Consider the following 25,294-nt stretch of genomic DNA (forward strand, 5'->3'; position numbering starts at 1 on the left):
AAGAATCATCAGACTTTCTAACTGATGTCAAATAAATAAATGAGACAAAAGGGGAAAGTTTTAGAAGAGTAAGAAAAATGATATTTCATAAATAAACAATAAATATAAGTCTGAAAACCATAGGATTTATACCTCTTTGAGAGGGAAAAAGGGTTAAACGGAATCAAATATAAAAGGGAAAAGGATGAGGGAGAGATTCCTGGACTCGTGTAAAGGGACTCGCTCCTGGGAGCACCTCGAGGACCAGCCCCGCCACACGGGGCTGAAGAACCACAGGAGGGCCCCTGAGCCCGCAACGACACCATCAGGTAATCCGCACCCCAGGCCACGTGGCAGCCCCTGAACCCCCAGACACGCCCGGGGCCCTTACCTTCTGTGCCGTCCCCTCCGAGACACGGAAGGCTGGTTTTCTATTTGGTGGGAAATATGTTTTAAAGGAAAGATGGAAAAAGTTGTCCAAATACACAGTACAAATCCAGTTAAATATTTAAAATTTATTAAACTTTTTGGTCAAAATAGCTGAACAAATATATACAATCCCATTTTACTAGAACTTCTTTTTTCTTAAGGATCAGGGTTGAGTAACACTTAACTCTGTTCCACATCTTAGATTTGTAAATTGTGTCAACCAATATACAGTATAAGAATTATTGTAAAATTAAAATAAATGCACTTTTAGATTCTCAATTTTTAACTTAATGTGAACTTAAGTGGCATTCTGTTAATATAAATTCAGGGTAATGAGTGATAAGACATTTTGTCCTTGTATATCTATATCATCAGTAATCAAAATACACCAATTTCCAGAGCGTGTGAGTGTTACTCTCTGCCCCGCCCTGGGAGGCCACTGTGATTTGGGCTCACCTGTGTAATTCCACGCAACAAGCTCCAACCACTCAGCCTTGTTACACCTGTCTATTTTTTGTTTAGGGAAATCCTGATTTCTGATATCAAAGATCCCACTTTTAAAATAAACCACCAACGTACTGGTGGTATCACATAATAATTAAAATGGTTTAATTTTGCTGGCTTGAAATGCAAGATGAAATTCAGCATGCATATAATTTTAGCAATTTTTAAAAAGTATACCCCCCTAAGTACTCTTGAAAAAGTTTTAAAAGAAAGCATTTAAGTTATCAATCGCAGTGAACTTGAGGTGTACTTGAAACCAGGGCTTAATTTTATAGCAGCAATTCTGTGGCTGTTCCTTGCAGTTTCTTTCTCAGAGGGGGTCTAGTTAAGGCTTTTCCCGACCTTACCTGGTCTGCCATGTGTACTATTTCTATAGAAACAAAACAAAGTCACAGAAGTTTGGGGATAGATACTGTCAGTGTGAAGTCCCACGCGTGTTCCACCATTATGTCAACGAAGGACAAAAGCTTTCCACAGCATCATTCTGCATAATCTCATTATATGCAATTAAAGCAAATAAAAAGACGATACTTCTGTTTGGATTTACAAACACTCTTTATAGCGTGTTGCTTTTATTAAGTGGTTGTAAACCAGAAGGTGTGATGGTAGCTACAGGTGTGTGGGGGAGTAAAGCCGCCTGAGCCTGCTCGGGCTGAATCTGTGCATCACCGGTGTGCCCACCTGGGCTCAGAGGAAGGCCGAGGCGAGGGCAGACAGCCGCCACAGCACACGCGTGTGAAGGCCCCAGTATGATGGCAGAGGAGGAGGGAAAAAGACTTGGAGAGAAAAAGAGAGATGACATCTGACAACTTTTCTCTTTGATGTTAATTTTTTGGTCTATAAACTGGAAAGGAAGGCTCAGACTTAAATAAATACATTTATTCTGAGTAACGGCCTTTGTAAGCACTGTCCATCGACTCTGCTTCGAGTGGGTTTTCGCTTGAGCAGCGACCCCGAGGCTCACCTCGCTGAAGGCAGACGCGCGTGTGGGCTCCACGAGGCCTCTCCGGTCGACGAAGGAAGCGGGAAGGGCCCTGCTGCCCTCCACGGCGAGGAGGACAGGGCCGCTGCTGCTGGAAAACCACTGGACTCAAGTGCGCAGGATGCCACGCGGCCTCACGCTCACTGCCTTAGTTGATTTTGTCCTGGAATATGTACAAATTATTGGTGGCAGCCACGGCAATAATGTTCTCCGTGGGGTGCCAGGCCGTGTGTAGAATCTTCTTATTGAAGTCCAGACTGTCCACACTAATCTCATCCTTCTTTCTCTTGCCACCTGTACATACTTTGCGAGGCTTTAAGCTGGCTCGAGGCTTGCTGTTCTCCCTCGAGGCTTCCAGCGTCACGTCCCTCCGTGCGTTTCTATCAAACATTCTGAAGAAGTTGTTGTAGGACCCAGTCATGACCGCACTGTTCAGAACAAGAAGAGAGGGACACAGCTGAACAAGCTGGCAGCAGCACCTCCACCAGAGCGCTGGGCCCAGCATGCTGGGCACACGGTGCGCAGCACTGTCACCCTCCGCTCCACAACACAAGTATTCTTAGAAATAAGAATAACAATGGTCAGGAGAGAAACGCAGTGAGTATTTCTTACTGAACTTTATATATATAATCATGTCAGTAAAAATAATTATTACAGAATAAAAAAGGAAAAAAGTAATGGATTCATACTTTTAATTACACTAATGCATTTTTTAAAAAGGTAAAAAAAACCTTTCCACATTCATCTCAGTCATGAATAACAGTATAATTTTTTCCAAGTCTTAACTTCTGCACTTTGTCAATGATTCAAAGTTGATCTCCACATATTCATCTTCCACAGACATTAGATTTATCACTGTATCTTCACTGACAGTTGATCAAAGAATGTTTTAATTCATTTTAATTTCAAAAAGGTTTTTCACATGAAACAGCAGATATACAAATAGGAAAAGTCTTAAACTCTAAGGTAAGTGTGGGAGAAATCTAGACCTTGTTTCATTAAATTCCAGACACTGGAATGCTACCACTGTTTTTATTTCTTCAGATTAATTCTAATGGCTTTCAGTGTCTTTCTAGTCAAAAAATTCCAGGGAAACATCCATCACCATAATATGTTTCTATTATATTGGTAAAAACTTCTGGTCTTTTTCTACAAAGACGAGAGAAATACGGCTGAATGATGGTGAAGGCGGCCATGATCTGACCCATGGCTTTAGAGTGAGTCCAGTTCTGATGAGAAGCGTGTTCCCACGACGACCTGCTGACTTCTGGCAGGAGGAGACCTGAGCCTTCCGCACGTCTCCCGCCGTCTTCCTCTTGTCTGGTCACCTTGGCTGGTGGCTGATATTTCAGGCACCACTCAAGTTTAGCGTTCCACCACACGGCTCAGGGCTGCCCCTGGCTGTGAGCACTTTAGTGGCTGGTCAGCCTCAGCGAACACTTGACAAGAGGAAAAAGATAAGCTCAGAGAAGACAAGTACCTGCAGCCACTCTGCTTATTTCAACTCTACTGTTTAAACCCAAGAACACACAGCCCTTCAGGAACTGGGGAAGCGAACTGCGTAAGTGAACTCTGGCAATACCAGGCTGCAGCGCCCGCAACTGGAGTTCTCCAAACTAATTTCTGTGTAGAATACAATGTTCATGAAAGGAGGAGCGATAAACGTGCTGATCTGAAGCTTACACTCATGTTACTAAAACTCAACCACGACTGCAACAATTTTCAGAAGAGACAAATAAAAGGTTTTTTCCAGGAAGGAGTATTTTATTACCGACATTGATTAGAATTGCCAGTGCATGGTAGAAATAAAAGAAGACGAACCGTTTTTGTTTTTTTAAACATTTTATTTTTCCTTTTTCTCCCCAAAGCCCCCCAGTACCTAGTTGTATATCCCAGTTGTAGGTTCTTCTAGTTCTTCTGTGTGGGACGCCACCTCAGCACGGCTTGATGAGCGTTGTCATGTCCGTGCCCAGGATCCAAAGCAGCAAAACCCTGGGCTACCGAAGTGGAGCGCACGACTGTAACCCCCCCAGACCAAATGTTATACAGTTTTATTATTACTTTAGAATTCCTGACAGACAACGCCTACACGGAAGGTGAGCGTTCTTACTGGCCCACCCTCCACACTGCATAAACGAGAACCTTCCAGAGCACCTGGCCAGGTGTCGTTCTGTTCCCTAGGTAGGAACACTGCCAAACGCAGGTGTAAGTGGAGTCACAAGCAAGCAGCTCTATCTGCTTTTGCTAGACAACCCAGAACACAGGAAAGCAGTGCCCCTCAACAGCACGGTCCCGGCAGAGTGACAGATCTCACCTTACTTTACTCTGTCCCTCAACAGAAGCTTCCAGGGGACCGGTCCCGTGACCAAGTGATTAAGTTTGTGTGCTTTCCTTTGGTAGCTCAGGGTTTTGCTGGTTTGGATTCTTGGGGCGGACATGGCACCACTCATTAAGACACATAGGCGGCGTCCCACGTAGCACAACCAGAGGCACTCACAACTAGAATGTACAACTATGTACCGGGGGGGTTTTGGGGAGAAGAAGGGAAAAAAAGAAGACTGGCTACAGATGTTAGCTCAGGTGCCAATCTTTAAAAAAAAAAAAAAAAAAAAAAAAGCAGCAGCTTCCAGGCAAGAAAGTGGGGGGTTGGGGGGGCAGTTCGCAAGAGTGAACAAACAAGTAAACATTCCCGGAAAGCTTTTGGATGTTCCTGGTGACAGGTAATTTAAATGTATTTTGCAGTATCTCAGATATACAAGAATAATATGATGAATATCTAAGTACCCATAAGCCACTGCTAGTAAAGTTAAATCCCACTGTGTAGCCTTCTAGAAAGATGGTCTCCCCTCCTGCCCGCCTGCTGGGGCTGGCACCTGTTAAACCATTAGGAGTAGACAACATTCCCCTATCTATTCCCCTAATGACGAACACCAGAGATGTTTCCGGCGTTTGCTAGTCCAGGTTTCTGAAGGTTTTCTTGTCTGCACAAGGGAGAGGCTCCCACCTGCCTGGCCGTGGTCGAGTTTCAAAAGAAGGGCAGGTCAAACGCGTGGGCCTCCACCTGTCCACTGACACCTCCAGCACTCCGGCGGGTGTGAATGGGCGTCACAGTTACTTTTATCTGCTGAATACTAATGAGGATGAGCATTTTTATTCACTTTTTCCCCCATTTCTGTTAATTCCCATTCATGACTTGTTTGCCACTTTCTTACTGATAGAATCCTTTAAATATTCTGGATACTTAATCTCCGCTGGTTATATTTGCTTTTGTGGGTTTTACTTCATTGTTTTATTTTGATATAAAGAAGTTTAAATTTTTTTTTTTTGAGGAAGATTAGCCCTGAGCTAACTACTGCCAGCCCTCCTCTTTTTGCTGAGGAAGACTGGCCCTGAGCTAACATCCATGCCCATATTCCTCTACTTTATATGTGGGACGCCTACCAAAGCATGGCTTGCCACATGGTGCCATGTCCACACCCGGGATCTGAACCTGCAAACCCCAGGCCGCCAAAGCAGAACATGCGCACTTAACTGCTGCGCCACCGGGCTGGCCCCCAGAAGTTTAAAATTTTAATGCAGTTGAATTTCTTAATGGTTTTTGGGGCCTTGTTTAGGAAGCCCTGTAGTCTCCAGAACTCACAAAGATGCTCTCCCACAGCTCCTTCTCATCTCTAAAACACCTAGAGTTTGTTTACTGTCTGGTCTGAGGGCTCTAATTTCTGTCTCCCCAGCAGACACTAACTTACACAAATCACTACAGTTTCACAGAGTCAATGTTCCTCTGGCGTGGCTCATGTCTTCACCGACCATTTAGCCTGTCAGTCTATTGTAGGTCTCAGACCCTCTTTCCACAGTCCCTTTCCTTCTAGAAGCATCTCGTTTAGCAAGTTCCTTTAGATCTCACTTTCATGAGTTTCTTGTTATGGTAAATTCTGTTTTCCATTTGAAAATGCCTTTAGCACATACAACCCTTGAATGATCACTCATGTCTGCAACCGGCTCCAGGTTGGCAGCAGCCTTCCCCCAGTACACCGAGTGAGGAGGGATCACGACACACTACGTCTCAGCGTCCTCTGCTTCCACTGCTGTGCCGAGAAGTCTGCTCTCAGTCTGAACATCTTTTCTCTGAAGGTAATGTATCTTTTTTGCCCCTGTCTGCTTTTAAGATCTTCTCTTTGCTTTTGGTGCGCTATAACTTCATTATGATATGGATGTGGGTTTCTGCGCTTTCTGAATCTTCGTAGTAAGTCTTTCATCAATTACGAAAAATTTCTGGCTATTATCACTTTAATCAGGACATCTCCACAATTCCCTACTTCTGGACACTTCTCTCCATTTAGGTGTCTGTTCTACCTTACCCTAGCCTCCATGTTTGTTAACCTTCCATATTTTCTCTTTCGTTCTCTGAGCTGTATTCTGGATAATTTCTCCGGACCTCCTTAAACTATTTCTGACCTTCCTCAGTTCACTAATTCAAGATCTCTTTTGATGCACTGGATCTGCTACTAAATCCATATGGCGATTTTCAAGTATTGCATCGTTCTTTTCTGAAGTTCTGTTTCTTTCCCAAATCTCTTCGGTTGTTTGTAATGGTCTGTGGTTCCTTGCTGAGGCTGTGGGTCCTTCCTTTAATCTGTAAGTATTTCCAGCACTCTTATTTCACATTCTGTAACTTGTGATTTCGGTACCTGAATTCGCAAAGGTTGTGGGTTTTGCTGACCTGTTCACAGTGCCTTCCCTACATGTGCTTGGCAGTTTTTCCCTGAGCTCACGTTAAACTGATTTTCATCTGGGGAAATCCTGAGCCTTGGCTGTAGTGGGAGAGGCGATCCGCCATGGGCACTGGGTGCGCCTGCATATTTGCAGTAGGTCGCAGGAATGTGATGCTTGAGCAGTCACTACCTGAGCATCTTAGAGCTGTGCTGCAGCAAACTGCAGGCTTGTTTATCACTTTCTGTAAACGCTGTGGACCTCCCAGCTCAGTGGGCATTCGCTGTGACACCAACTCCACTTCTTGTGCGTCATCTGCCTGGGTCCCCTGTGTCACTCCTGTGGGACCTGGGGGTGCTTGGGAAACTGATGCCAATATGAAGCTCATGCTGCTTTGCTGTGCCATGAAGAACAAAGTCCTCTGTCTCTGACCCTGGAGTCTCATGTCTTCAGCCAGTATCCATGACAAACTAAGAGTGGCATGTCAGCTTGTGAACAAGCTAAAAAGCCCAGACCTGACACGGTTTACCCCTTCGGACACCCAGAGTACTGCCCGCCTGGCAGCACTTCACTCCTCAGTTAGCTCTCCTAGATCGTGTAGCCAGTACAGATACAAATTCCACATCCTTGTGAGGAGGGCAGGCTTATGGTTACACATCTCAGGAGATTTTTATCTACCCCAATCCAAGGTCTCAGACAGATTTCCCTTGGGACTCAATCTCAATGAAGATGTATGCCTTTTCCGTAACACTTGAGGGTCCCAGTTTCAACTGCCCTCCTTGTGTGGGTCCAAGACTACAACTCTTGTACACTCCTGGGCTGTTAACACCAAGGCAGCAGGTTCCTGGTACCAGCTGATGCCTCCAGGCCAGGCTAGGGCTTCAGGGTTCAGCAACAATTCCGGTTTCAACTCTGCCTTCATTTCTGGCCACTGTGAAATTTCCCTTACTTATGTGTGGGCTCAACTACGCATGTGAAGAGATTTGTGGTGTCACAGCCAGCGTTTCTAGGCGTTTGTGCCAAAGAGTTCTTCAGAATGTTGTCAGTCCTTTATTGCCAGCAGCAGAAGTCCTCTCTCTTCACTCACAATACGGTGAGCACTACACTGCACAAAATTCCATTAAAGATGGTCTCCTTCTATCATCGGAAATGCACTCTCTGGTGTAAAGACATAATTCTCTGCAGTGCTAGTATTATCATCATCTTTAAGGAATACGCATAAAGTCAATCACCGAGGCATCAGAACTGTCACATTACAAACTAAATCAGGATTTCACCTCAGCCATCTCCACTTTTTGTCCAAGCATGACAATCAGTAAACTCAGGGCATTTTCCTCTACTTCTCTCCAGAAGAAAAGGCAAACTGAAATGTGGCCATTCCACATACCTAATAGGAAACTCAGTTCCCCATTTCCTCCCTTGTCACTCACCTTGGAAGTAATAAAAAACTAGGAAAAGATCATTCACTCAGCACTGTAATAACAGCCAATACAATATGAGCCTTGTATTCTGCTTACTGTCCAAATGTAGATGGAATTATAAGTAAGGTGAGAAATTTGCTCAAAGATCCTATTTTCTCCACCTCAATACCGTCATCAAACAAAGAACCAAAAGGCCCGGAAGGAAAAGTCCATCCGCATTCCTCCTCCGCGGCCCCAGACTGCAGCTCACCTCCCTCCCTCCAAGCCCCGCACTGGCCTTCTGCCCTGGCTGCTCCCGGCCCCGAGGAGCCGCTGAGGGAAATGGGCATGCTGTGGGGTGAGTCACAACACAGGCCTTACCTATCCGAACCGTTCCAGCAGCACTCAAACTTGTCAAAGATGCAGTCATTTTCATACAGAGAACAAAGCTTGCTTCGAAGGTATTCATGGACCTTAACGAAACCAGAGGAAGGTTAGAAAGCGTCCCGTGCAAGGGTTGGCGCCGTCCCCACACAGTGGCTCACCTGGTGGGTCTCCACGGGCCGGCTCTCCATGTTGAGGTCCCACACCTTCACCGACAGGTAGTCTCGGGTCATCATGTACCGACCACTATGACTGAATTTCACGTCGGAGATGGAGGAAATTATTTCTGAGAAGAAAGACCTACTGCTGGGATCTTCAGGTTCTTCAAAAACTGAAAAACACAATGTTTCCAGCTTCTGTTTAAAAACTGGACAACTCATTTTCAAGTTCAAGTGGGACTCGGGCCCTCCCCAGAGGCTCCAGAGGGTACAGCCTTGACACCACTCAAACTTCCAATCTTTTTGATCTCTCTAAGTTTTTGGTCTTCGACTTCCACGCTTAAGAGGTTTAGAGCAGACATTCCAGCGCCAGTTACTGACAAGGGCCAGCATCAGCAGCACAGGCCCTCAGTCTGACCCAGACTCGGAACCAGTGTCCGAGGGTGCAGCCCTGAACGGCAGTCTCCAAAGGCTCCTCAGGACACCACACTGTGAGGGTCCTGGCTGAGGAGCCCTGTGTTAACCTGAGGCTGTTACTGCACAAACTCGGCCTCGGAGGACCAGGCCCTACCAACCAAGTCCTGCCCCATCCCATCCGTGTCACAGGATAAGATAAACAGCTTTACATGAGAATGCAGACACGGAACTCCAGGGCTGCTAAGAAAGTACTCGCACTGGGGGATGACGGCCCACCTCAACCTGGAACACTGTGGTCCAGATTTCAACCACCAGAATGGTCCTGCCCACTGAAGCCAGCCAGGAAAAGGTGGTCTCGTCCTCACTATGCAGTACCCTGATCTACTGTAACAAAACTGCACTACTATTTTGGAAAGATTTTCTATGCTTCCTCGGCAGACCTTTCTTTCTCCTACCATTGTGCTTTCTCAGCAGTTGTTCAACGGCCCACTGCAGAGAGCTCCCCGACGCTCCACTGGACGCCGGACCCCCTGGTGCACTGTCATGCCTCCCGCTCAGCAAACTTTGGGTGAGGTCTGTACGCCCTTTCACTTTTAGCTGCCTTAGCTTTTTTTTTTTTTTAAATATAGGAGCCTGTATGTTTCTTGGCTCTGCATTTGAAGTTAATTTTCAGTAAGCTGGTGGCAATATCGAGCATTTACTCAAATAAATTACTTTGCTGACAAATAAAACTACTCTTGGAATCTAAAATTGTTTATTCAAGAATGCTATCTTGAAGACACAGGCCAAAGGTTCTTAAAAGACTCATTCTTCATTGCAGGAGTTCTACAAGGGTAAGTGTTCTTCAGCACACTTTAGCCTCAAAACAAGAGAAGGTGGCAAAGGGTTACTGAGACCTGGTCAGCAAGCACGTTTAACGTTAGGACTGCTGGTGGTGGTGTACTGTAGGAGGGAGACACGCTAAACAGACTGACCAATGCGCCGACTGCACGGAAACCTAGCATCTCAGGGTATGGAGGCATTAGCACTCTCCTGGACGGGGACAGCGGGGGGCTCACCCACCAGTCCCTCAGGGACATGTCAGCAGAGTTCCCATTATGTGCGTCACAATGCAGTACACACAAGACTACTGGTTTCCTACAGAGTTGGGCCTATTCTTTATGGCTAAAAATAAAAATGAAACTCAAAGTCTCCACACCTAGAGGGAACTTCAAGGCTCAGTGGAGTAAAGCACCAGACGTTCACCTGAGCCCACTGTGAACAGAGCCCATTCCAACAGCTGAGGAGGGTCACGAGTGCAAGGCGGCTGGCAGCCTCAGTGTGGTCCTAATGCTCAGAACAGAGGCAACCAACGGTTGTGGCTGGACCCGGCCAAAGATCCCTCTGACGAAGCAGAGATTCTGGGCAGGAGCAAACCCACAGGGTTTCCCCACCACAGAGTCTGTGGAAGCACGACCTCGTGTTTCACTTCTTAGCAGCAATAGCCCATGACAGAGCCACACTGGGACTTAGGAAGCAAAGGAAGGGTCCTAAGCTTGCACGGGGATACGGATACCCGAAGAAGCCTCTAAGTCTCTGGAGAGGGTTTTGCGTCTGGAAAACAGGAGATTTAAAGGAGACACTTTAAACAGGCCTGCACTTACACTTGGAGTGCCTGTCGCACAGGGCCGAGGAGCGCATGTCACACAGTCGGATGGTCCCTTTGCTGCTGCTGTAGACAAACACGTTACACTGGTGCGGGTGGAACTCGGCCGCAGTGATCACCTCCGTCAGCTCTTCCATGTTTGCAGGCTTAATATCCACAATGTCTGGAGCGCACAGTTAAGGCAGAGCGCTTGCTGGTATTTTTAGTCCTCATCCACGCCAATAGCAGGCGTGGAATAACCCAGCAGCAAGGTTTAAGAGATTAGATGTCAAGCAGCGATTATACATATTATATGCCAGAGAAACGCTCCAGCGCTCCAGTAAGAGGATGTGCGTTAATGCATTAATCAGACCGCAGAAATGTGCCCGATGGAGCCGGATCTACACACAGACACGAGTGCTGCCTTCATCTGTTGCTACTACTAACCTTCCATGAACAGACTTTCATGGCCAAATACATACTAAATGATCTAAATAAGAAAAGCAAGCACCCAGCTGCACAAAATCCCTAACTTATATCCATAAATAACTACACACACAAGAGTAGAGCCAAATTTAAAAGCTTCTGCTTTTCCAAGTATCTGACATCAAGAGCTTTTTCTTCCTTAGAACAATGTCACATGGTAGGTTGCCAAATACAGAAGTCATTCAACTGAAAAAAACACAAGAGTAGAAGTTGGCTTTGGGCCAACACAGAGCAGCGGAGACCAGACTGTACCCCTCCACTGAAACTAGGAAAGCTGACAAACTAGGGGACACCACAGCTCAAGTCACTGGACATCAGACAGCACGGGCAGTGACCCCAGGGGGACTAGAGCCCTACAGCTCCCTAGTGTGCCACCTGGGGCGTTCCCAGGCCACTGTGTAGGGTGAGGGAGGCAGGCTGGGAGTCTGGGAAAGCTCATGGGGCCCGCAAGGCTAAGTGCCAAAGAGCTCCCAGCAGGATCCAGAAGGACCGGTCAGCACAAGCCAGTGAGGAAACGGCCCAGGGTGGGGAAGGAGCCACCTCCACAGAGCAGCACCCCAGCTCAGGCAAGAGCTTGCCCAATGGCACAGCTGGGCACGGTCTCAAGATTAACCAGGGGAGCAGCAGCCCGAGGCACACTGAAGGACAGATGTCAGAGGAGCAGCCCAAGGAGGGCTGTGTGTACAGAGCTATGAGGGCACTGGGGCAGGGGGCTGAGCATCTGGGAGAAGACAATTAGCCCCCATCCCTCTCATGGAGTGGATCAAAGGTAGTTTAAAAGAGTTAATAATGTTAGTATATGAAAGTGTATGTGCTTTAGAGTGTTGTTCACAGGGGAGGGCATCTGAAGCATGAGCATGGGACAGAATTTTTTAAAAAGCAATCAAAGATATGACTGCATAAACAAATGCTTTATGTTTTACAGTTCTCACAAATCATTAACGAAAAATAGGAGCTTCCACAGGAGAAAAAATGACAAAGGATGGTAAAAAAAAAATCACAAAAATGGACATCAGATTAATAGATATTGTAACTCAGCAACAATCAAAGAAATTAAAAACTGTCTTATTTTGGTTTCACAGAATTGAAAAGTTAGTATTTTTTTTTAAAGATGAGTACCTGAGCTAACACCTGTTGCCAATCTTTTGTCGTCTTCTTCTTCTTCTCCTCCTCCTCCCCCCAAAGCCCCCAAGTGCACAGTTGTGTGTTCCAGTTGTAGGTCCCTCTTCTTGTGCTACGTGGGACACCGCCTCAGCGTGACCTGACGAGCGGTGCTAGCTCTGTGTCCAGGATCTGAACTGGCGAAACCCTGGGCCGCCAAAGTGGACTGTGCAAAGTTAAAGACTTGGCGATGGGGCTGGTCATGAAAAGTTAATTGTTAAATACCTAATTTTCTGCTGAAAACAAGCAGAGTACTCACAGCTAGTAATGAGCACCTCAGTCTCAGATTCTGCATGAAAATGTACAACGCACAGCCCTTCAGTCCAGCTCAAGTCCTGGGGACTAGGTCTAACATAAGTGTACAAAGATGCATGAACACAGCCACATGCTGTAGCAGTGTGCACAGGGATGAAGTGGAAATGATGGACAGCTCCTCAGAGGCATTCATAAAATAATGGAACATATATACGATGAGTTCTGCAGTTACAAACCTGTATTCCTACTGACATGGAAAGATGGTCGTAATATGTTAAGAAAAACTGAGGCTAATGGTAGGGGTTTACTGCCGTGCAGCAGGCACTGTGCTGAGAGTTCTGCTTCTATTCTGTTAGTTCTCACAATAGTCCAAGGAGGCACATTCCAGTGCCTTGACTTTAGAGGAAGACAAAAGCTTGGAGAGACTTGATGCCAAGGTAGTTGAGCTGGATACGGGCTTCCCGACCCTCCCTAGTGCTGGAAACTTCATTATCACTGTGCACAAGAAGAGCCCAGTTGTTTTTAAAACACAGACATAAAAAGCTTGGAAGGCTTTGCCTCAAACTTACTATGGCTACCTCCGAAGGGTGAGATTAAGGGTGAGAATCTTCCTTCCTCTGTATTATTGGAATTTTGGTTATGTATCACCAAAAGGAAAAATTATTAAAAACATAAGCGTTTAGGGAGAATAAAGAGAAAGCAGGGGACACAGTTTATACAAAGTCGAAGAAAGAGAAACAGAGGGAGTCAGAAATGCTGTCAGTTCACTAGCATGGCTGCCTTGAGCATCACCTCACCCTGGGGGTATACCCCACCTAGGCTTCCTCCAACTGCTGGCTCGCTACAGAGATGCCAGTGCTGCCACGCACACTACCTCATAAACTAAGGAACCAAACCAAGTAAAATGACAACAAGTAATAAAATTTACATGTGAAATGCTAGAATTTAAGAATCACATACTTCATGAGATTTTCCTAAGTAAAGCCTGGTCTGAGCTGAGCACAGGACTCATCGAGGATTATCGTCCAACTCTGGCCAGCTGGACACCACTCCACGAGGTGGAAAAGTCTGACTGAAGTCACCTGATATGCACGTATCAGAAGCCTCTCTCATTTTCTGGAGAAATCAGTAACTTTTTAAATGCATGATTAGCCAGCAATATTTAGATTTTCATCTTAAAAATAACAGTACCACGATATCATCTAAAAGAAATGAGTCTTTCACTATTCCTGAAACAGCTTGTCTCCTAAAACAGAACTCTTTTTTTTTTTTCTCCCAAAGCCCCCCGGTACATAGTTGTGTATTTTTTAGTTGTGGGTCCTTCTAGTTGTGGCATGTGGGACACCGCCTCAGCATGGCTTGATGAGTGGTGCCATGTCCATGCCCAGGATTTGAACTAGCGAAACCCTGCACCGCCGAAGCAGAGCACGCGAACTTAACTACTCAGCTGCGGGGCCAGCCCCCTAAAACAGAACTCTTACATCATCAGTCACTTCTCTGGTTGAGTAATTAAACATCACTCTAACCAAAGCCAGTATTTTCTATTCTATTACCTATTAGCAAATTTAGAAGAAGGAAAAAAAGAACAGGCGACACTGAACTTCCAAATCTACACTATTTAAAACTGCCTCTGATTCAACCAGGGAGGCAATGGACTTGAGGTCACTCCCATTATATAGAGAACTTTCCCCAACGGCAGAGAGAAGTTCCTATTTTTAGGGACAAACACTTTAAATTGCAGAGAACTTACATTCACAGGCTACTATGTAGCAAACCATATTCGAAGAGTAGACTGAGATACAGGAGTATAAATGCAGGTGAGAATCACCCATCTGCAAAACAAGCCTACGAAGAATGCCGGCCTGTCCATCTGATGAAGGATACTAAAACTTCTATCTGTGATTTCCAAATGCCACAGATTAATTCTCAGGTCATCTGCAGAAAGATATGTTTCATGGTCACTATTTACTGAAATGGAATTTACATGATACGTGTGAGCGTTTGCAAAAACACGCCGTGGGCTTGCTTCTACCATAAGGTCCATGGGCTTCAATACCGGGACCTAAAAATGGAAGGAGATAGGAATTCAAAACAAAGATCACAGCAGCATAAAATTAGAAGACTTATATCAGATAACAAAATGGCACAAATCTATATTCACACTTAAGTAACAGTTTTGTACAGGTAATACCCAAAATAACCGATTAACAGAGTTGTGACACTTAAGTAACAGTTTTGTACAGGTAATACCCAAAATAACCGATTAACAGAGTTGTGACAAAAGGCTACAAAATGGGATACTGTCTATTCCCAGCTGTTCCTCCTTGCTGCCACGACCGAGGCTGATTCCATTTTGCTGAAGAAAAGAGGATGAAAGCGGCACCTAAGCAAAGTGCCTGCAGGGCACCGCGCTGACGGGGGCTTCACACTCCTGTCTGTCCCTGTGGCCATGAGCCCCTGACAGCACAGTCTTCACAGGAGACCAGGCAAGACCCTCCCTTTCTTTGCCCCTTGCAGGCGCTGCCTCCAGGGCGCGAGCCAGGCATGTGAGCCCTCTCCTTCACTCCATTAGTGGTCTGCCGCTCAGTGTACACATCACCAGCCTTGGGAGGGGGCCTGGGGAGCTGATGAAGTGCCATTTCTTGATGTGGTGCTGGCTACATGTGCAGGTCCAGCCTGTGAACACTCACAAAGCTGTTCACTTATACGGCAGAGATATTTTTTAGTATTTATATTATACTTCAATGAAAGGTTAAAAAAAGAAAAGCACAAAAACATCATCTCTGTGACGAATGCCGTGGTCAGAAAAGGCTTCCCAGGGAATTGGACATCTACACAGAAACGGAAAAAGCGGAGAGGAGTTAGCCAGGGGAAGGATGAGAGGGAGGACGCCAGCTCGAGCACACGTGTGGCCCAAGCCAGAGGCAGGGATGCACTCATGGGTGAAAGCGTCCACATGTGAGAAAGAAAAAAAGGCCCAATACCACTGACACCTAGCAGAAAAAAGCAGAATCTTTAAAAGAAAAAAAAAAAATTAACGATACTGGCCAGGAAAACCCTGTGAATAGCAGCGGAGCACTGTCCGACAGTGTGGGAAGGGGAGAGGATGGCGCAGAAAGACCGGGCAGGGCTCCACTCTGCTGGACACAGGGTCACCAGGAGTCAGAATCCAGTCTAGGAACTAACAACAAAAAAAATCTAAACTAAAAAAAAAAATTGGGAGGAAATCTCCCAATTTAGTCTTCTCTGGCCAAAATCCTGTAAAAATGAACTTGGGGTAACAGATATAGAAATACTTCCCTCGTTCTAAATCACTTAAGGCCTGACCACACATTTGCATTCTCTAGAGCAGGAAGTGTCAGTTCTATGGGCATAGGACAGACCTGCCACACTCCTCTAACAAGTCTCTAATGAATCAAATCATGTGACAACTATAATACATACAATAGAAAGAGTCCTTCATAAATCCCTTTTCTGGCAAGAAAATAATTTAAGAGGAAAACAAAATTTAAAAAGAGCAACATTTCTGACTCTTACCAAGTAGAGACAAATTAACAGCCCATGCTGGACTTTGAGAGGGGTGAGCTCATGAAGATGTCACTGTCCACAGTGACCCGGCTGTGCTCTCTTACCCACACTGTGGTTCATCAAAGAGTTCTTGATGGAACTTTACCTCTCATAGGCTTCACTTTGGCCACCAATTAGACCAGTTTTATTTAGGTTAAATGCATAAAAGCAGCCTCGAATAAAACCAAGATTGGGCCTATTAAGACCTATTAGGTTTTCCGAAACAGGCATGTAAGCATCACGGTGTGGTGAAGCAGGCCTGGTTATGGGAGGAACCTGGGTTGCCGAGAGAGGGGTGAGCGTGCTCGGGCGGGAGGCAGGGGAGAGATGGACGGGGTGGGAGTGGGGTTAAGTACACCCCATAGGACACCCAGTGCCTTAACCGTTCTATTACACTTATGATTTAAAATACACGGTTTACCTGTTGGGAACTATAAAATTAGTGTTACTGTCACTAACACTGCTTTATCTAAAAGCTGTCACTAATTCATGGATGCAAAAGCAGTAGCATGGCCTATTAGAAGTTACCAACGTTTGGATCCAACATCTTCATTCAAATTGGGGTTCTAGAAACTAGATTTGAGCAAATTACTTATCTTTCTTAGTCTCAACCCCTTGGAAATATGGCGACACTATGGACCTAAGAGGTCTTTTGACAACTGTCGCATCCTGCACTTCTCCTCAGAACACTTACCTGGTCTCACCCCAATGGGTTCCTAACTCCTAGTAGCGCGGCCTTTGTTGCTGGGCCATGCCTCTGTCCTGTGTACCTGCTATCCCAGCACCTTGCATGCACCCAGCACAGGAGAGCTCAGGGAAGGGACTAAACAACCACACACACCCTGCGCCCAGTGTCCCTACAGGGGGGTGTGGAGTGGGGAAAGGTTTCTGCGTACAGCGTCCTCCTGTGCAGCACCTCAACTACTCATCTGGAATGGGTTCATCAGGTCTTCATTTGATACACAATATTTTAACAAAGTTCTAAAACCTGTTTAAACACAAACAAACCAGCCAAGAGTTCTCAAACGTACCATGCAGAGTTGTTTTAGGGAGCACCTTGTTAAAAACAAGCCCCCAGCCCACAGTTTCCAGAGGTACTGGGCAGAGCCTGTCCCAGGGCCTCCCGGGAGCTAGTGCCACTCTCCTGCTGCCACTTGGCCCTGAGCACTCACAGGGCAGCACCTCTGTGTCTCACTGGGGTGTCTGGGTGGGACTCGCGTTTGTTTAACCTTTCCCGAATTTCAGCTAACTTAAGACACCACCAAGGGTGTGCACCACTGGGCCAACTACAAGACGCTGAGATTTTAAGTTTTACTCAATTTCAGGGACGTCAAAATGTAAAAAAACATCTAGGTATCAGAAGTGATGAAATATGATCATTTCATACTGTACCTAGGGGCACCAAAAATGGAGTGAAGAATTTAACAATTAGAAAAAAGAAGTAATGATGCTCATGGATAGATAGGCAAAGAAGTCTGAAACATCAGAACCTGCCCTAGCTAACCCAGAGGAAATTCAATTAAAACTATCCTATTGCATCTACAACCTGTTATTTCATCTAGGGAAGCGTCCCGAACCCCCAGCCTTCATTCTGACCAGTGTGCTATTGTGAACCTTCAGAGTGAAAGGCAGCTGATACATTTAGAAAGATTTCTCTTGTGAAATTAAATCTGAGTCTTTTCTTTAGTAGTATTCTATTTTCTGAAGATAATGAGAGAATTTTTGCTTTTGTGAAAATATGAGGAATCTTGTTTTTAACACATATACATAAACATGATTATGATTATTACAAATAACTTTTATGAATCAAGAAGGCATATCGCATAGTATTTTTACTCAATAGTATTCTCTAAACAGCTAACTTAAGCATTACTTTTGATTAATTTATGAAAAGCATCAGATAATTTAAAGAAAATGTATACCCGTAGTGCTGTAATTCTAAACGGATCTCGAAGTCGTCCATCTTCATCTTTCAAGTTATAACCTTCTGCTCTTTTATCCCGTTCACTTATTTTCCATAACTTAATAGTTTTATCTGAAAATAAAAACCTCATTCTCCATATTAAAAGAAAAACCATATCACGTACCACTATTAGTTGAGTATTAATTAGAAAACTCTGCGATTCTACATTGGTCTATGAGCTAGGAGTCTTTGAACATCGGCATTTCTCATTATGGATGAATATTTTGTTTCCCACAGAAAGTAAAGATGCAGAAACATACACAAAGCTGAGTCATGTCACACTGGGTGTGTGTGAGTGTTTTTGCATACTTTGAGTTTTCAACCTACCACTTGCTACCTAGCTAATAATTTACCCACTCCTCCCGAAGGTTAAAGCAGAAATAACTTCTAGAATGGGTTAAAATAAAAAGTAACCCACACACAAAAAATTAAAAATAAAATCCTAAATCAAATAACCACTTAAAAAAAAAGTTCTTACCATTTGTAGAGAGTAGAAAATGAGCAGCATTCTGTTGTGGTAACCACCTAATTTTATTAATTTTTTCCTCAATTTCTAGACTTTTCAAATAGTCAAACTCTGGTTCATGACTTTGAAAGGTACTGTAAACATTATATTCTCCCCTAGAATGAGGGCGGCTTTTATTCTGCAATGAAACATGAAGCTGTTTTAATGAACAAAGCACGGGGCAGAGAAAAATTTAGTAGGACCAAGTTGAATATCAAATGACCACACACATTTTTACAAGTTAAAAAAAAATCCTGGGTCAAGAAAATGTCAAACAGATGACCCTCAAAATTAATTTACTTGGAAAAACAAGTAAGAAAGACGACCTCCCAGCCCCTCTCTTCCACTTCTGGCATCCCCTCTAGGGCGGGGGCTGCCACGGCCAGCCCCCCGCGGGAGTGAGTGTGGGTTCCCAGAACACAGCCAGGCTCCCTGGTACAGGCACAGGCTCTGGCTGCTTCTGCGCTACCCCGCAAGAGGGGAGTAGTTGTGAGAGAGGCCCACCAGGTGGGAATGTTTGCAATTTGGCCCTGGGGAGAGTCTGCTGAGTTGGCCCAGGTCTCCAGGAGCTGGCCACAGGGACGTGCACTGCACCTTCACCTGTACGAGCCAGCCAACACAATGCTCCTGTCGACCAGGGAAGAAGACTGCTAAATAGCAGTCATGCAACAAACACCATCCAGCAGTTACAATAAATGGACCAGCAGGGGCAAAAACTGCAGTCTGTGTAAGAGAGGCAAGTTGCATAAAAATACCCATAGTACGTTACCTTTTATGCAAATTTTTGACACACAAAACAATTCTATAGATTGTAGTAAAAGGAGAAAAGCACGCTTGGGACATATGCCACCTTCAAAATACAGTCATGATTGCTTAACAACGGGGACATGTTCTCAGAGAAATGCATCGTTAGGTGATCGCGTCATTGTGCAAGCATCATAGAGTGCACTTACACGAGCCTAGATGGCACAGCCTACTACACACCTAGGCTACACGGTACTAATCTTACGGGACCGCTGCTGTTGACCTAAAACAGCGTTATGTGGTACATGACTGTAACGGCCAACTCTGGGAAGACAGAGGGAGAGTAAGATAAGACTTGGGAGTAAAGCAGAAAGACGAAATGAGGGAAGGGTACAACGGGCGCACATCTCTGTGCTGAGGGTTCTTTTCTTCCATAACATCTGGGTCGTGGGTTCACTAGTATATTTATATTCATCTCTGATACCTTCTGTATGTCCAAAATGACATTTTCTATGACATATTAAATATATCATAATTAAAAATCAAGGAGACCAATATTTTAATTCTTGCTCTATAATCTATAAAATCTTCCGTTTTTAACACTTTAGTAAGTGTGTAAAAGAAATTGAACTAAACAAATGAACCTTTATGTCTAGATACTTCTTTATATTTCTGAATTAGGATCACTATTACGAGAAAACACCGCAAAACACTACCCAAGTCTCTCCACCGCAGTGACTTCTTAAGTATCATATATTCCTTGAAATCAAGCCTTCCTCGGCAGGACCTTGGAAATTGCTGTTACATGATTTCCACGAGTAGGTTGTCTTGGTGGTTAATGCTATTTAAACTACTCTCCTTCTTCCCTACCCCCACCCCCTCGACAAAAAAGTGTAATACACCAAAAGGTACTCCTAACTCGCATAAACACAACAAAATCAAACATTTACAAAGAAAAATCTGTAGAATCAATAAGTCCCATGCCGTAAGACATTAACCTACTAAGAAAAAGTAGAAGAATGGGAGCAGTGAAGGCCCACGTCAAAGTGCTGCCTGTACTTCCCTGGCCGTGCCCGCCAAGAGCCGAGACAGACGCTCCTTCGCTGCGGGCTGTCTTCCTGCTGCTTCCTGCACTTTACCCCCACCCCAAAGACCCAACCCAAGTCGACCGCTGAACCCCTCCACTCTTGTCCAATGCTCCGAGATCTCCATCAGCCTGTGAGGGGCCTCTAAGCACTGAGTGGTCTTCACGCCATGTCTAGGGAGAGGTAAGAGCAGAAAAGGTGAGAGCAAGGGACTCTGAGGGAGACTTGCCAGGACATGGCGATCGATTCTGAGCGGAAGAGCAGAGCCCAAGCCCGCTAGGGCTCCAGCCTGAGCCGCTGGGACAGGATAAACACTCAGGAAAGGGAGGCTGACGCTCACTGTGTTCATAGGCATGCTGCTCTCTGACGTAACTAGATGAACTACTCAAATAGGAGGGATTCTGCGGAGTGGTGGGAGCCAAAGATCTTGGGAGGCCTGATGCACAGTGAACTGCAAAGCAGAGCTCCAAGGGCCGCGGGCTGAAGAGCCACATCCATAAACGCTGCTCCCTTAGATTTACACGCTGGGCTTCCTTGGACAGAGGGCTCTGCTGCCCAACAGGAAAAGCCCTGAAGATCACATTGCTAACTATGCTTCCTACCTCCTGCCTTCTGCACAGCCAGGACTTTCCAATGGCTCCCCATCAAGCAGACGTCTTAACCTAACATCCGGCACCTTCCCCAGTCTAGCAGGGCACTGCCTTACCCTTCAGCAATCCTCTCTGCTTCAGCAATTCTAACTTGCACGTGCGGACACCTCTGAAACCTTGATGCAGCTTCTAACTGAGAGCTGTGGCAGTTCAACTGGCAGCAGTTTCATCCTAGTGCTGCTGCAATATCGTCAATTGTATCTTTGGTTATGGATGAAAATACAGTAAGTTTCTACTCTCTTATCCACACTGGAAAACTCAAGTCTACAGTGAGGAGTATACATAGCAACCACTAGAATATTTTAAAAGCAGATGGAATTTGAAAGCTCTTTTTATGCTAACGAAAATATGAAGAAAGGTATGGGGGGAAAATGTTGCCCAGGGTTTATTAAGTTGTAATTGGTAAGGTTTATCAAATTTAAACATCTTTAGGGACTTGCTGCTAATCTGTCAATTCACATAACAATGACTTATAATCTGAACTAAACACAATGTGACAGGTTCTCAAAACTCTAATGCCCAATGTATTTATTTATAGCAAGACGTTTGAATTTTACCACAATCTATTTCACATTTGAAGCTAGCATGTTTTAGGTTTAAACAACGACCCCCCAAAAGACAAGAAAAATTTCATATTCTATAAGGATATCATTAAAATGGCAAACTTTAAGGAGCTAAAAGTGACCTGTTAAATTAAAGACAGCTATGATTCAGCAATCTGTTAAATATTCCTTCTGCTAAAAGTAATATTCAAACACCACCGCCCATTTTCACTTCTGTTGAAAAAAGTAAAGTATAGAGTTCTTTTTAAGCAGCACAGTGTGATAATCTACCTCTGGGGTAAGAATGCAAAATTATAAACTTATCAAATTTTCTGTGACGAGTTAGAAAGATTAATGATAATATATATAATATTCACAAAGAATTCTCACCATCCCAAATGAGAAAATAAGATTTAAAAAAATTTTAATTTATATGGACATAATCAAAATAAAAGCTGCAACAGCTATATTTTACTAATGAGACGCTGGTACCTCATAAATCTCTTCCCATTTACTAAGCAGTCCTCCACTCTCACGGGGGGCTCAGGGCTCACCCTCCTACAGAAGCCCCTAAGCACCCCTCACTGGCGCCAGGGCAGAAGATCTACACGGAAGGGAACAAGGGGCTGCTAGCCTCGATACCAAAGTTTTATCACAGAAATTCAGACTAAATTTGGAGATGAAAAAGTAACAGCCCACTGATCTGCCAGGAAACAGACAGGATGAACAGGAATCCTATTTGTGAGCCTGTCAAGGAAAAAGCAGGACAGACACTTTACAGAAACCCAGGCCTGCTGTGCTGCGGTTCTTGCTGGGAATGCCTGCACCACAGACCATCACCTTGCTTCCTCTGTTGGCCCCATTAAGAAGTCTGATGAGGTTCACCAGAAGCAAAAGATGGGCGAGGCCTGTCCTACTTCCCATTCTCCTCTCACGCATAACAAAAAGAAGTGCCCCCCACGGCATGCCCCCACAAAGAAGGGGAACGGCCTAAAACCAGTGCTCCTGCATGAGATTCATGCATGGGCTCCTCTAAGGCCCAGGTTCTGAGGCATCCCTCTCTTCCCAGCACTGACAGGGCAGCCCTCAAAGGGGCGTGGAGGAACCAGTGCTGCGCGTCCGACTGAGGACGGGGAGAGAATTCACACACAAGACACACAGGATCTCCTCTGCAGGTCGTGCTGTGGAAGCCGTTCACTGAATGAGCATTACAGCACCGCCACGGGCTTGGGAAGAGAATTCACACACAGCCACTTCAAGTAACTACAGGATGAAAGCGAATAAATGCAGAACCCCACCAACCTCAGCGTAGGGCAAGGACTTGCTTCCTACCCTAAAGACAAGGGCACTGGGGACTTCATGGGGCTCAGTGGTTAGATGTCAGTGAGCTGAAACACATATGTTCTCGCTCACCCCTGAGATAATTTCTAAAAGAAGATTCTATATGGTTAACGTGGTATAACCGAAACAATTGTGCTTCCTTCCTTGTAAGTGTTGAGAGGGCTGAATGATTTCATTTGGTTTGTGGATTGTAAATTACTGACCTCTTGTTCCCGCTGAAAAATAACAACTCTGCCGCCCTTGTCTCCTGTTGCAAGAAGATCTCCAGAGTAATTAAATTCAACAGTTGAGATGATGTCAGCTGTCAAGAAAATATAAAAGCAATTTACCAGATTATGATTTTGAGAGGAGTCACAATGAATATAAAAAAATCAATAAAAAGGATCAAAGAAAGATAAACATACACAAAACTTTCTCCCTGGAATTTTCACGGGAAACTTGTAATTATTCAGCAGCCACTTCTTGGTGCTGGTACCCAGAACCCACAAGCACATATGCATTTATGGGTTTTGCTCAACTGATTTAATGCCTTGTCCCTGGTGCACCAAGATTTATCTAGACTGGGTTGTCTTCATATAAGGATATAGGGTAAAAATGCAGAAAATTAATTTTGAGAAGGAAAAAAACAGAAAACAATTGTCCTAGAAGACTGCTGCCTAATTTTGTAAAGCAGGCCTAATATTAACAGAAATATTTTATTCTAAGCAGTAACTTCAGTTGGCTTCTGCACAAAATAACATTATAGACAGTACAGGTCCTAGTTCATTGTCTGGATAAAGTCACCGCCATTCATAATGATGACATCATTACCTGTGAGCTACTGTCGGTCAGGCACCTGAGATGTCTGACACTATCAACACAAAGACCTTGGGTATCAGCTCACTAGGGGTGGCCCAGGGTACAAGAACAAAGCCAAGTGCTGGGAAAGTCCTTAGGTGTCCTACGGCTAATACTTGATCTGGATTTATGACACAGACTACCGAGTCGGGAAAAATACCCCATGATGGACTCTAGTGGCTTCCTCTGGAGCTCAGGTGCACTGAGAGCTGACTGAATACAGACAAAGAACTGGGTGTGGTCTCCAAGGGGCTGGTGTCAGCTCATTCTATGGCCACAAGTGGACTCTCAGTCAGCTGCCCCAGAAAATCTCATCTCTGGCCGCTCCAAAGAAAGGCTGCATCACTACAAACTCATCCTCGCTACTGGGGCACCAACCCAAAGGGCCTGTCCTACTGGCAAAGGAGTGTGACTGCTCTGCACACACCAGGGCCACAGCACCACTGAGGTCACAAGCGTTTCAAGATAAATACTGCTAAATGACGATTACAAACAACTTATCTACTAATAGGAAACGAACCCCAAAGTTGAAACTACTTGAAGAATTCCCCTCCACAAAGTGGCCATAATATAACGCAATTCTTCAAAGCCTGCAAAAACGTTTTAATCAAAACAATTGTTAATGGGGCCGGCCCCGTGGCCGAGTGTTTAAGTTCGCACACTCTGCTTTGGCGGCCCAGTGTTTCACCGGTTGGGATCCTGGGCTCAGACACAGGACCGCTTGTCAGGCCACGCTGAGGCAGCGTCCCACGTGCCACAACTAGAAGGACCCACAACTACAGTACACAACTGTGTACTGGGGGGATTTGGGGAGAAAAAGCAGAAAAAATTAACAACAAAATAATTGTTAATGTGATTTCCTGCAAAACAAGTTCTTATTGTATTGGCACAATTTACTGACTTTAAAAAAGGATTAAGCTGCTTCTTGTTAGAAGTGTCACTTTTTAAATCAAATACTCAAAATAACCTAATTGGCTTGAATGAAACTAAAATATTCTGTACTGGACTAAAAGGGACTAACTAAATCTATGTCATTTATACCCGGGGGGGTACAATATTATATAATTAATGGTATTCTAGCTCTGTCAGTGATTTTCAAACTTAATTAAAATGGAGTGAATCTTTTAAAAGAGAAACTCCGATGTCTGCCAGTGGTGAGAAATTATTTTCATTAAGCTACATAAATACGTATGAACCTAAAATTAGAAATACCCTCTGTAGAGTTTAGAAGAGCTCTAAAATCAAAATAAATATACAAAGTAAATACTAACAAAATTACAAAACCAATAAAATTTAAATTACCAACATGAATTTAATCTGATAGACATTACTTTACAAAACTAGACTGATGCTAAAAGCATAAATATGGTACTGACTGAGGACACTGTGGCGGGTATTTTAAAACTACCATGTGCTGTGAGATGACTCCAATTCTGTCCCTTTTCTGTCTGAGCGGCCAGGAGCCCCTGTGCATAGCACAGACCAGCAGCTCCTGGCCATCCTGGTGGCATCAGGTCTCTTTCAAGAGCCAAAGGGAGGCTCCTTTGCAATGGCACAAACAGCCCACACCG

The 25,294-nt window shown here is 44.8% G+C and overlaps 1 protein-coding gene across 6 annotated transcripts in view; it reads right to left on the bottom strand.

Annotated features, from left to right (window-relative positions):
- Positions 1 to 474: 474 nt before the first annotated feature.
- Positions 475 to 25,294, bottom strand: part of PPP2R2D (protein phosphatase 2 regulatory subunit Bdelta) — a 49,783-nt gene continuing 24,963 nt past the window's right edge. For 3 of the 6 annotated variants that reach the window (XM_070560101.1, XM_070560315.1, XM_070560384.1), the window contains 8 exons: positions 23,090 to 23,187; positions 18,498 to 18,663; positions 17,979 to 18,091; positions 14,374 to 14,551; positions 10,607 to 10,771; positions 8,550 to 8,719; positions 8,386 to 8,477; positions 475 to 2,322 (listed from right to left, as the gene is read on the bottom strand). In XM_070560101.1, coding sequence (XP_070416202.1) covers positions 2,043 to 2,322; positions 8,386 to 8,477; positions 8,550 to 8,719; positions 10,607 to 10,771; positions 14,374 to 14,551; positions 17,979 to 18,091; positions 18,498 to 18,663; positions 23,090 to 23,187 — 1,262 coding nt within the window. In that variant the 3' untranslated portion in view covers positions 475 to 2,042. Of the gene's footprint in view, positions 3,334 to 8,385; positions 8,478 to 8,549; positions 8,720 to 10,606; positions 10,772 to 14,373; positions 14,552 to 17,978; positions 18,092 to 18,497; positions 18,664 to 23,089; positions 23,188 to 25,294 lie in introns of all 6 variants that reach the window. The other 3 variants (XM_070560158.1, XM_070560447.1, XM_070560243.1) reach the window with 3 other exon arrangements.

The sequence above is a fragment of the Equus przewalskii genome, chromosome 1 (assembly GCF_037783145.1).
Source record: "Equus przewalskii isolate Varuska chromosome 1, EquPr2, whole genome shotgun sequence".
NCBI classification, from domain to species: Eukaryota; Metazoa; Chordata; class Mammalia; order Perissodactyla; family Equidae; genus Equus; species Equus przewalskii.